This window comes from Octopus bimaculoides, chromosome 9 (assembly GCF_001194135.2).
Source record: "Octopus bimaculoides isolate UCB-OBI-ISO-001 chromosome 9, ASM119413v2, whole genome shotgun sequence".
NCBI lineage: Eukaryota > Metazoa > Mollusca > Cephalopoda > Octopoda > Octopodidae > Octopus > Octopus bimaculoides.
Genome location: NC_068989.1, coordinates 31,223,931 through 31,235,881, shown reverse-complemented (window position 1 = coordinate 31,235,881; position 11,951 = coordinate 31,223,931). Strand labels below are relative to the sequence as shown.

At 41.4% G+C, this 11,951-nt stretch overlaps 1 protein-coding gene across 2 annotated transcripts in view; it reads right to left on the bottom strand.

The window, feature by feature from the left end:
- Positions 1–10,933, bottom strand: part of LOC128248715 (uncharacterized) — a 29,733-nt gene extending 18,800 nt beyond the window's left edge. The window contains exon 1 of one of the 2 annotated variants that reach the window (XM_052970560.1): positions 10,426–10,933. In XM_052970560.1, coding sequence (XP_052826520.1) covers positions 10,426–10,668 — 243 coding nt within the window. In that variant the 5' untranslated portion in view covers positions 10,669–10,933. The remainder of the gene's footprint in view (positions 1–10,425) is intronic. The other variant, XM_052970559.1, reaches the window with a different exon arrangement.
- Between the last annotated feature and the right edge of the window lie 1,018 nt (positions 10,934–11,951).

Sequence of the window (11,951 nt, the reverse complement as noted above, 5' to 3'; positions counted from 1 at the left end):
GTACGATCGTTTCATGCGACCCCATTTATTTAAGCAATGTGAACATTACATTAAATGTAAAATGCAGAGCAATCCTCAGCTGCACAAAGATATAGATTGTATTTGCTTATTTGACTTAACTGTTGTTCGCCATGTCTCAGCCCCATACAATAACACCGCTTTTACGTTAGTGTTAAAAATTCTTATTTTGTTCTTTATTGAAATTACACTTGCGCTCCATACTTTTTTTAACAGGTGAAAAGTGGTCCTTGCCTTACTTATTCTCGTCTTAATATCTTCGTCGGTGCCACCTGAGAGTTTGCCGATAGTGCAGTCTGTGAAACACATTTCTTACCATGTAAACAGACGATGGAGTACCAACAACAACAATTTCCATCATTTTTGTATTTGTTTTCTTTTCCTGTTCGACCTATGCATCGGTTCTGCTTTTACTTGTGGTTCTGGGACCTCAAACATGTCATACCATATATCCATTGGCTCATCTCACCTTTCTTGATTTTTGGTATATCTTTTCTTTAATTGGTTAAAATGCCTTCACATTACCCATCGTCCAGTTATATTACCTTGTTCCCAGTCTTGTTTTCCATTTTTATAGATTTTAAAATACACTTCGTCACCTGTGTTAAAAAATTTCATTCTACTTCCCAAATTTAGTATTTTCTGTTTCCTACTCAGCAACAATTTGTCGAACACAGAACAAATATTTCTGGAGAATATCAAATCTGCAGGTGACCTACCCGACTCTGCATTTGGATTCGGTGTTATTCTGTACACCTGTAAGAACTTTGTTATATTTCTAGCTTCAAAGGCTTCCTGTCTGGTCTTTCTTAAGGCTCTCATAAATGTGTCGATGAATCTTTCTGCTAACCCATTTGACCTTGGATGGTATGGCAGAATTAAAACATGCTTCATCTGGACTGACTTACAGAATTTTTAAAATTCCTTTGCCATGAATTGTGTGCAATTATCTGACACTCCATAACGAACAAACAATTCTTCCAAGAAGTCAATAGTCACATTTGTGGTTGGCATAGAACACTTACACACTTCAGGCCATTTCGAATAGCTATCCACCACGATGATATAATAAGAGCCATTTATTGGTCCTGCGAAATCCACATGCAGTCTAGATAATGCTGAATCCATTTTTGGCCATGACTGTATCTGCACTGGGGGTGTCTTTCCTGCCATAGTGCATCCCCTACATTGTTTTATTGGCCTCTCAATTTGTTTGTCCATATTCAGCCAATACACGTAACTCCTCATGAGGCTTTTTATCCAGGCAATCCCTAGATGTCCTATATGGAAGTCTTTAAATATTTTGTTTTGCAGTCTTCAGGTATTACCACTTTTGTGCATATAATAATACATCATCACGTTCTGAATAATGCTTTGAACCTGCGTTCCGCTCATATTATTTTTCGAATTACTTTCCAGCAGTTTTTTTTTTAATCTTGTTCATGACCATATCTTTTTCTGATTTTAATTTAATTTCTTCTAGCATTACAGGCAAATCACATACTGCATTGCACAAAATGTTCTCCAGTTCCATTTCTAGTTTTAACAATGCAAACATCGTGTCTTCAAAAGGTTCCTTATATTTTGGAATTAGCCTAGACAACTTGATGCGTGTCCCATTTTCTGTCTTTCTTTAACAAATTATTCAACGGAGCTCTTAGTTCATACATTTTAGATATGTACAGCTGATAATAACTTACCAGACCTAAAAATGCTTGTAATGTTGTTTTGTTAGTGGGAGCAGGCATATTTTTTATCACGTCAACCCTAGAAAGTTCTGGTTTTCATCTGTTTTCATTGATCACTTGTCCCAAGTATTTTATTTTTGCTTAAAAAAATCACATTTATTTTCACTTACTTTAAATCCATAGTCGCTTATTCTTTTAAAGACATTTTTTATATGTTCAATATGCTGGTCCCTCGATTCACTTTTGATTAATATGTCATCCAAGTATGGGACCACAAACTCACAATCTGCTTGCATAGTCTCCATCACTTGCTGAAATATTGCTGGTGCAACCTTAACCCCAAATGACAGTCTTTTGAAACAGTACAGGCCTTTATGAGTATTAATTGTTAATACTTTAGCACATTCTTCATCTATCAGTAATTGAAAATAGGCCTCTGACTAATCCAGCTTGAAAGTGGAGAGTTGTAGTTCATTAAGACCTGTTGAGAAGTTCGCACATACACTTATTTTGTTGTTTTTCTTTTTTATATATGCAGTAGGAGCTGCCCACTCTGAGCAGTCTACTTTTTCAATTACCTCTGTGTCTTCCAATCTTTTTAGTTCCTTCTCAACTTGATTTAACACCGCAAGAGGCACATTCCTTTTCAGTTTGAACACCAGCACCACATTTTTTTTCAACTCAAACTTTACTTTGATTTTTTTTACATGTTTTGAGTTCCTTCAAGAACACATCTTCTTTAATTTCAATTTTTCCAATGCATTATCCCGACATGGACTGTGACATATTCACCTTATTACATAATGTATTCAATGGTAGATATCACAGGTCGAATTCTTCCATTGAATCTGTACCGAACAGATTCATTGTATTTTTAGATACCATTATTTTACTTTCTGTGTCATTTCTTTAAGTTTTCTTTCTGGCAAAATTTCACCCAAGAATTGAACTCGTTCCCCTGACACACTGTGAGCTATGTTAGTAGTTTTTTTGTATACCAGCCTTCCTATCTTGATCCATGTTGCTGTATCAATTATCGATATGTCTGAACCAGTATCTAATTGCATTTTCCTCTGGAAACCATTTATTTCTACCAACACAAATTTTTGGTTTTTTATGGTATAATTTATTTTTGTTGAGTAGACTTCCTTCAGTTTCTCATTTTTTACATTTTTCTTCAACCAGCATTTTGACTGTCTATGCCCAATTTTACCACACTTAAAACATTTTTTATCTTTAAAAGGGCAATCTTTCTTAAAACGCAGGACTCCACAACCATAGCACAGTTTTGGATTTATCTGTCCTTTATTTCTTTCAATATTTTCTTTACATGTTTATACATTATTGTTGTTGTTGTTGTTGTTATGATTATTATTATTATTCAGTAGTTTTATTTTTATAGCGTGCTTTCACTTCACTACCGAGCACAGCTCTGTGTGCCTTGGGTATATGCTGTGGTTTGCTGTGATGCTCTTATGGTTACTGTATTGAAAGTGTTTTGCGTAGGGTGTGTGCAGTGCCCAGTAGTGCAATTTTCTGTATGTTATATATATTTGTAAGTCCTGGTGTTTTTGTTATGTATTTGTTTGAGTATTTTTTTTATTATACCTAAGGCACCTACTATGATAGGAATTATTTCTGTTTCTAGATTCCACATTCGACTTACCTCTATTTCTAGGTCTTTGCATTTTGAAAGTTTCTCCATTTCTTTTAGAGAAACGTTGTCATCTGCTGGTATTGATACATCAATTAGAAAGCATTTTTTTTCTTCATGATCTCTGACAACTATATCTGGCCTATTGGCCTTAATTTCTCTATCTGTGTGTATTGGCATGTCCCAGAATATGGTTGCTTTCTCGTTTTCTGTGACCTTGTTTATGGCTAGTGTTTCGAGGATCCCTATGTGGGGAACACTATCATAAGCCTTTCGGTAGTCGATCCAAGCCATACTGAGACCTTCTTTCTGCGGCTGTCTTCAATTATGGCTTTATTGATCATTAATTGATCTTTACAGCCATATGAGTGCTTGCAGCATCCCTTCTGCTCTTCTGGAAACAGGTTGTTTTCTTCCAGGTGCTTACTCAATCTCTGCGATATTATTGCCGTAAAGGCTTTGTAGGTTGTAGGGAGACAAGTTATAGGTCTGTAGTTTTGTGGTTTTGCCATTTCTGTGGATTTGGGAATTAGGATGGTTTTCCCTTTCATGAGCCATTCAGGCATTGTCTCTGGCTTTGCTAGTTTTCAGCCAGCTTTTTGTGCATTCCTGTCAGATATTTTAACTAGAAATTGGGGATCTCGTCGTGCCCAGGTGCTTTCCAGTTGCTTAGTCTTTGCAGTGCCTGAGTGACCTCTTCAGTTGTTATAGGGGTCCAGAGTTGCTCAGGTGCTAAGTTCGTTGTTTTAATGGTCCTTTTCTGGGGTTGTTGCTTCACCGACCATATTTGTTTCCAGAATTCTTCCAGTTCTTCTGCTGTTGGTGCTGCAGTAATGTCTATTTTATTTTTGCCAAGTTCTTGGTAGAATTTTTTGAGGTTGGATTTGAACTGTTTGTTTTGTTCAAAGAAACGTTGGCGTTTCTCATACTGGCAGATCCTTTGTGCTTTGGCAAGGATATCTTGCTTTAGCTTTTCTTTTACCTCAGGTAAATCTTTTTCTGTAATGTATTTGTACAGTATTTTTGTTTCTTTCTTGTTACTTAGGAGTGTTGATTGTCTACTAATTTTGTTAAGAATCGACAGATCTTTTCTCTTTTTTTTTTTAATTTTGTTTTGGATATTATTTATCCACAAGGTTTGTTTGGGTGGTGGGACTCCTGTTTGGATAGGTTTGAGGGAGTATCCTGCTTCTTTTGTGGCTGCCACATATATTATGTCATTTAGCTCAGTGATATTGCCAGTTGTTTCTGTGGCTAAAAATTCCATGACGGCCAGGTTTACACTATTTATTATTGATGTTGCTTTATTGCTTATTTTGATTTTTGGGAGGTATAATCGGTAGTCCATTCTGAGATCTGTGGTTTTCAGTTCTCTGATTATTCTCATTTTTATAGTATCATAATCATTAGGTTCCCTTTCACTGTTTCCAGGTTTTAGATTTGTTTCGCCTTCCTTCTCATTCACATGTTTGTCTGTGGTGTTCTGGATTGGTGCATTATTTTGTACATTATTATACATCCCTACAGTCTGGGTTTGTTGTGTTTTGTTTACTTCGTTTTTGTTGGAAATGTTACGTTTGTCTTCGTGTTTTACTATCTCAGTGTTTATATTATTTGGGATTGTTGTGTGGCTACTTATCTACATTTTCCTGATGTATTTTTCCTTTTAATTGTTCTATTTCTATTTCTGATATTGTTTTTTTTTTTTTGCTTTAAGAATATATCTTTGTATGCTAGCTAGTTTATTAGGGTTCATTGCTGTATCTAAGTCTTTATTTAGGTTATTTTTCTTCCATATTTTATATGTATATGTTGTTGCGTTTTCGTTCTTTGAGTAGAGCACTGCTGTAAAATAAGCGTATAGGATTGAAATATATTCCTCACGTGTCCATTTATGCCTTTTTGGTTTTATTTGCAGGACATGAGGAACAACGTCTGGCCCTTTATTTCGACGGTCATCATTTTCGTAAGGTACCCGTCCGTTCATTTCTGTTGTCAAATTGTTTTGCATGTGTAGTTTTTCGTACTTTTTGTGTAATAAGTTTAAAGTATGCACTTCCCGATTGTTATTCTTGGGTTGAATAATACCGGCATTATTTAATTTATTTGTAATTTTTTTGTACATGGTGTTTGGGGCCGGAGATGGTCTGGTGTTGATAGATCATAATGTATCAAGAGTGTTTACACATGCTGTGCAAGCAGTGGAGATGATATCCGGTTAAAATACATCATTTCATTTGGAAAATAGAAATAAATTTCAATGAGTATTACTTACTCGGATATAGTCCAACCCTTAGTCAGCTATTTTTGGCTCATGCAATGTCTTGATTTCCGATGTTTTTGGATAAATTTCGGAGCAGAGTTTTATCGCTCTGACATGTTAAACGTCCCCGGTGTATTATTACTGTTGTTGTTGTCTTCTTCTATTTTACTTGTATCTTCTCGAAGGTTTATTATTTGTTGGCATTCCTCAGCCACTTTCAGCAAGGTCATTTAACATCTTGATTCAACTTTGTTAGCATTCTTTTTCTTTTTCTGTTACCACAAGCCCTTTAACGAATATAAGCCACTTGAACATATCTGGCGTTAATTCTCCAAGCTTAAACCTTTCACACGCCATATTAACAATACCGGCATATGTTACTGTAGCGTGATGGAGGAAAAAGACAACAGAAAAAGAAGCAAAAGGGAGAGAGAAATACAGAGACCTTACCTGTTGACCGTGGCGGGATGAGCGATCACTGACCAGATAAAAACATGACCTTTCACACGCGCCGTCTCTCATCGAACTGCCAGCACATGCTTTGTGTCCACGCATGCTTCCGTGGCTCCTCCGTCGGTCCCTGCAGTCTTCACTTCCGTTTGCCTCATCTGCAATCCTCTCCACCAATACCACATAGCTCATCACAGCCCATAACACCACAATTACAAAGTCATCAGACTCATTCATCTATAAATAAACACCACGCCTCCTTGATCTACAGATCACTCAACCGGCTTTCCCACTCACTCCTCGCTCCCGAACTCACACCTTAACTGGTTTCATAATCAGCTAACCAGGGAGAAGGGTGCCGTTCCCTCTGTGGTCGCTGTGCGACCCCGGGACTGGCCTGAGATCCTGGCATGCTGCTGCTGGCTTAATCATCTTGCCTACTGCTGCTGGCGTCATCATCTTGCCTACTGTTGCTGTCTTCATCTTCTTGCCCACTGCTGCTGGTTTCATCCTCTGAGGCATTGACAATCTTCCGCACATCCAAAACATGGCGTGGCATACCACCGACAGAGACGTTGTTCTTCTAATTGATGGAGGTTATTGTTCCCTTTCCCCATTGTAATATACACCGTGCATTTGGGGTTTTTACCCAAACTTCTTCCCCGACCTGCACAAAGGCATGCTCTTCCTCTCCTCCGAGTCACATTGATGCAGTACACAGATGCCTCCACTCATACCTGAATATTGCCCTGTGTGGCACCAATTCCTCAGCCTGTCCTGACTTGGGCAACATATTGTACCAAAACACAACCTTGATTGGTGAAATGTGGACCCTCTCTGCCATGGTCTTGATGGTACGAAGATGCCTTTCCACCATTCCAATTCCACTTGGCCGGTATGCCGTCCTGAAGAAGTGGCTGACCTGCCACCCATCAAGCATTTCTTTCAGCACCTCAGAGTGAAATGCAGTGCCATTATCCAGAAGCAGCTCATCCATGGGGCGTCGTTCCAGGAATATCTCATTTAATACTCTTGCGATTTCCTCCGCTGTCCCCGTCTTCATCTCCCTTCATATGGCCAACTGCCCCGGTCCGTAGTCAACTATTGAGAGGTATGTCCCCTGCCGGTAGTGTGTTATGTCCACTGTCAATTGTTTCTAGTTGTGGTCCACTGGAATACTTCCCGCCTCATATACGCCCGGAGCAGGGTTGATGAACTAGCACCTGTCACAGTTGCTAACCACCCTGCATGCTCCGTCTTGTTACATCGGAGTTGACTTTCCTGGCTAGGAACAACGTCCTGTCCACTCCCATGTGGTGCATTATATGCAATCTCCTCAACTCTGAGTCACTCAGATGGCATACTGCAGCCACAGCCTGCTCCTCTGGCACCTGCAACCAGGCTCGCTTTACCCTGGTCAGGACGTCTGCCCTGTTCTTCTCAGAAGACACAAAGATCACGCTCAGCTTCAGGTCGAACTCAGCGGTTATTTCATGCAGTATCCCCAATCGACGCTTTACCAACGTCTCTACAGCCCCTTTGGTTTGCACCCTCTGCTCATTGGTGATGACTGCCGTCACCCAACCAAGTAGTGGCCGAATCGGTCCTAATTTCTATGGGGCACAGCCCCCACTTAAAGGCCTGGCATCCAACTCAGCCACATTGATATGAATCTTCCACCATGACGCCTCGCATTTCCAAGACAACCCCTACTGCGATGCTACTGGCGTCACACCATACGATACCACTCTTTGATTTGGGAACATACCAACTGCCCCTCACTGGATCCTCTCCTCTCACTGGATCCTCTCCTCTCACTCTGACCAAGACTTCCTGCATCATGTCGGTCATCTTCTCCCCCACTATCATTCCACTTCGCTCCTTCAGCTCATCTCTTGAAGCTACATGCTGTCCGGAGCCATCCTGCAATCGGGTAGTATCCCACCAGCTTCCCACAAACTGAGAACAGTTCCCGTCTACTCATGCTGGTACCCAGTTTGGGGATCTCGTTCCCTCGCCGAAACACCAACGTGCCGGCCTTGTATCTCCATATCTTGAGGCCCAGTGCAGCGCCTCCCTCTTCAGGTGGCCTATAACCTCCGTTGCTGGCATTATGGTTTCATCCACAAGGATGTCATCGATGTACGAATTGGTGGCCCTTTGTACTCTGTCCACGTTTCCCAGGATGGCCTTGAGAATTGTTGCCATAATCTTTGGCGCTGAATTTAGTCCAAACCCCAACCTGGTCAGACAGTATGTCTGGCCCTTATACCTGACAAGCTGATGCTTCCACAGTCTCTCAGCCACATGCACCTGCAGGTATGCCGACTTCAAATCGACGATTGTGTCATCTGCCTCCACTCTCACAAGGTGTCCCCGCAGATATCTGTGGCCTCGCCACCCATATGACATGATATGTGGTCATTCAGCTCTTAGAAGTCAAGCACTGGCCTGACCTTATGCTTTGTGGGCTGTACCACCGCTATCAGCAGCAGGATCCCGCTCTCTACTTCTTCTTCCCAAGGGATCAATATGCCCTCCTTAATCCACCACTCTACATCCCCCTCGAACTCACTTCTGGCATCTCCTTTCAGAGTATGCTGATAGCATTCCACTTTATTTTTTAACATCAGGGGCTCTCCCTTCCAGTGCCACTCCATTGTCCACCTCTGGCCATCGAAGACAGCACGAAAGTCCTGGTCTTCAATGGTGTGCACAGCATAGTTTTCTTCGTGGTTCCCACCATTCCACGGTCTCGCCATACACAGTTTTCCCGCAACCCCGAATGTTACACCGGCCCCGTTGACAGTGACACCTCCTAAACGGGTGATTGCATCCATCCCCATCACCACGTCAATCTCATCCACCAAGTGGCCAACTACAATTGCTTGCAGCATCAGCTTTGTTTCCTGCACCACAATCTGCGCATCTGTAATGCCTTCACAGTGTACCTCTCTTCCGTCGACTGCCCTCACACTGCTTTCTCCACTCCATGTCTCTACCACTTCTGGAGTCATCAGGGTCGTCGTACAGCCCGTGTCCACTAGGGCTTGCGACATCTTCCCCTCCACCAGAATGTCAACTACAGGTAACAACAAAGCGTCTCTATTGATCCGAAGGGATAACTACTGGCGCGGTAGTCTCTCTTAGACCATTTCCCTGCAGACATTTGTTGGCTATATGTCCTGTTTCTCGACAGCAGTAGCAAATGACCTCAGGCTTGAGTGACTTGCAGTCTCTCACCATGTGCGGGCCCTGACACCGGAAACACTGTCCTTTGAATAGTCGCACACGTTCCTTATTTGACCTCTCTCCACTACTTGCTCGGCCACTTTTCATTGTTGCAGTCGCTGCTACTGGCGTTGTCCTGCTACTGGCGTTGTCCTGCAACGCGAGCCCGAGATATAGTATCTTCCATCGCCATAGAGTTGATGTTCGGCAGCTTTTGCAACTCGACCGACATGTGGCCAGGAAAGCCAGTCACAAACGCTAACTTAACCGTTCGGTCCAGCAATTCTCCTTCGTATCCCGCCAGTTTAGCCAATCTCCTGAGTTCGTTGGCAAATACGTCAATCTGTTCGCCAGTCCACTTTGCTTTCCCCAGGCGAGCGTACGCTTCGAACATTCCTTCTGCAAAGGCCTCCATCAAACAGATTTCTACTTTTTCCGTGCTAAGCTGGTCCCTTTCTTCTATTTCTAAGTATAGCGCTAACACTGAACCATCTAGGTACAGCGGTATAAAACTCGCTAAATCGTTACATCCGTGTCAATGCAAAATGGTTTGACCATATTGTTCGAAATGCGGACTACACTCATCATTCGTTTTTTTTTTTGTTTTTTTTTTTGTTATGGGCCGAAATAGCTTGTAGCGTGATGGAGGAAAAGACAACAGAAATAGAAGCAAAAGGGAGAAAGAAATACAGAGACCTTACCTGTTGACCGTGGCGGGATGAGCGATCACTGACCAGATAAAAACATGACCTTTCACACGCGCCATCTCTCATCGAACTGCCAGCACATGCTTTGTGCCTATGTATGCTCCCGTGAATCTTCCGCCGGCCCCTGCAGTCTTCACTTTCATTTGCCTCATCTGCAATCCTCTCCACCAACACCACATAGCTCATCACAGCCCATAACACCACAAACACCACAGTTACAAAGTCATCGGACTCATTCATCTATAAATTTAAACATTCCCACTGAATGTTAAACAGCGAACTTTTGTTGCTAAAAATATTAGCCAAAATATTTATCGTTTCCTCAAAACACAATTCCGCTGGCTTTCTTGGCAAAATAAAGTTACAAAAACGTTTGTGTTCCGGAGTAGCAAGTTTTCACAAAAGGAGCCTTACCTTCCTTTCACTAGACCATCCCTTGCATTCCTCTCTGAATATGTCCTCATATCGTTTGTAATATGCGGTAAAAGTAGTTCCTTCATCCAGTTTGTACTGAAATTTTTCGATGGAGTTTGTAACTCCGTCCGCTGAAAATGATTCTGTCGTATTTCCTGACTGCAGTATCAAGTCTGTTAACTTCTGTAGTTGCTGCTGCTGCTGCTCTTGTTGCTTTACGACTGTTTTCAGTAACTGTTCCATTTCGGTACTATTCTCAGTTTCGATATTGTTCGAATTCTCGTACTGTTCAAAACCCTGACACTACTGTTGTATCAGTAGCGATATTGTCCGAATCTTCGTTTCCACTGTTGTATCAGTGGCGATATTGTTCAATACCTCGTTGCCACTGTTGTATCACACATTCAACGTATGATATAACGGGATAATAAATAATGTCCTCGCAAATCGTTCTACTCAAGATACACAATACTTGTAATTACGCTCGACAATACGCAACTCTCAGCTTTACACAGCTCACCAACTCTCAATTTCTTTATTGACTACTGTGGGCCCAACACAGAGGGAACAGCACAAGGATAGACAACACAAAGTGGGGACATAAATGAATGAATTACATAATTAAGAGGGTGGAATGGCTATTCGAGCCCCACTCTCGAGTAGCACCATTTAACTATTTTTTCTTCAATGTTTATCGATTTTAAACCAAATTTAAACTTACATTATCGGATCATGTATGGTTTCAAGTTCTCATATTCTATCACGGAGGTAGAGAGTTGTATCTCACCTCTGGTCCCAATGGATCTATGTCATTTACAAAAATTTCTTTTAGTTTTTTGTACCTGTCCATATCTATTAGTATAAACTTTATGTTTGTTGGGTAGTACCCTTTCAGGCATTTTAACTCTTACTGTTGATTTTATTTTTGGCTGTGCTCATCACATAGGTCATCAAATATGACTTCTTTTTGTGACTGGCCTGCGAGGTTTGTGTTCCTGTTAGTGTATATTTATCTGGAGACTCTGGGTAGTTTGGCATGTTTATGGTTTTCTTGGGTGTTTGCGGTGGAATGGTAGACTGTGTGAGTGTGTTTTCTATATTTTACTTCTGTGTATTGGATGCTTGTGTGTTATTTGTTTCTTTCTTTTTGTTTAGGTTCTTTGAGAGATGGGGTGGATTTTTTAGTTCCTTGCTTTGTACCTCCTGGAACTCTTCGCCTATACTTTCCACATTTGTTTCTTCTATGGTTTCCTCTGTCCTCTCGTCTCTGTTGTTGTTCTCTTCCTGCTCCTCCTGCTTTAGTGTCTGGTTGTTTAACAGGGGGAAGCTCACCTTTATGTGCCCCATCTTTCTGCAGTGGTAGCAGGTAGGAGGGCTCCCCTCCATCACCACTCGCAGCTTCACTTCTTCTGGCAGCTCAATTTCCTCTACAATTTCTTCCAAGTCCTGTGAGGTGGCCTGGATTACAACTTCTTGGCCATATCCCCATCAGTTCAGTTGCTTTGTCCGAGTCACTTGAAGTATTT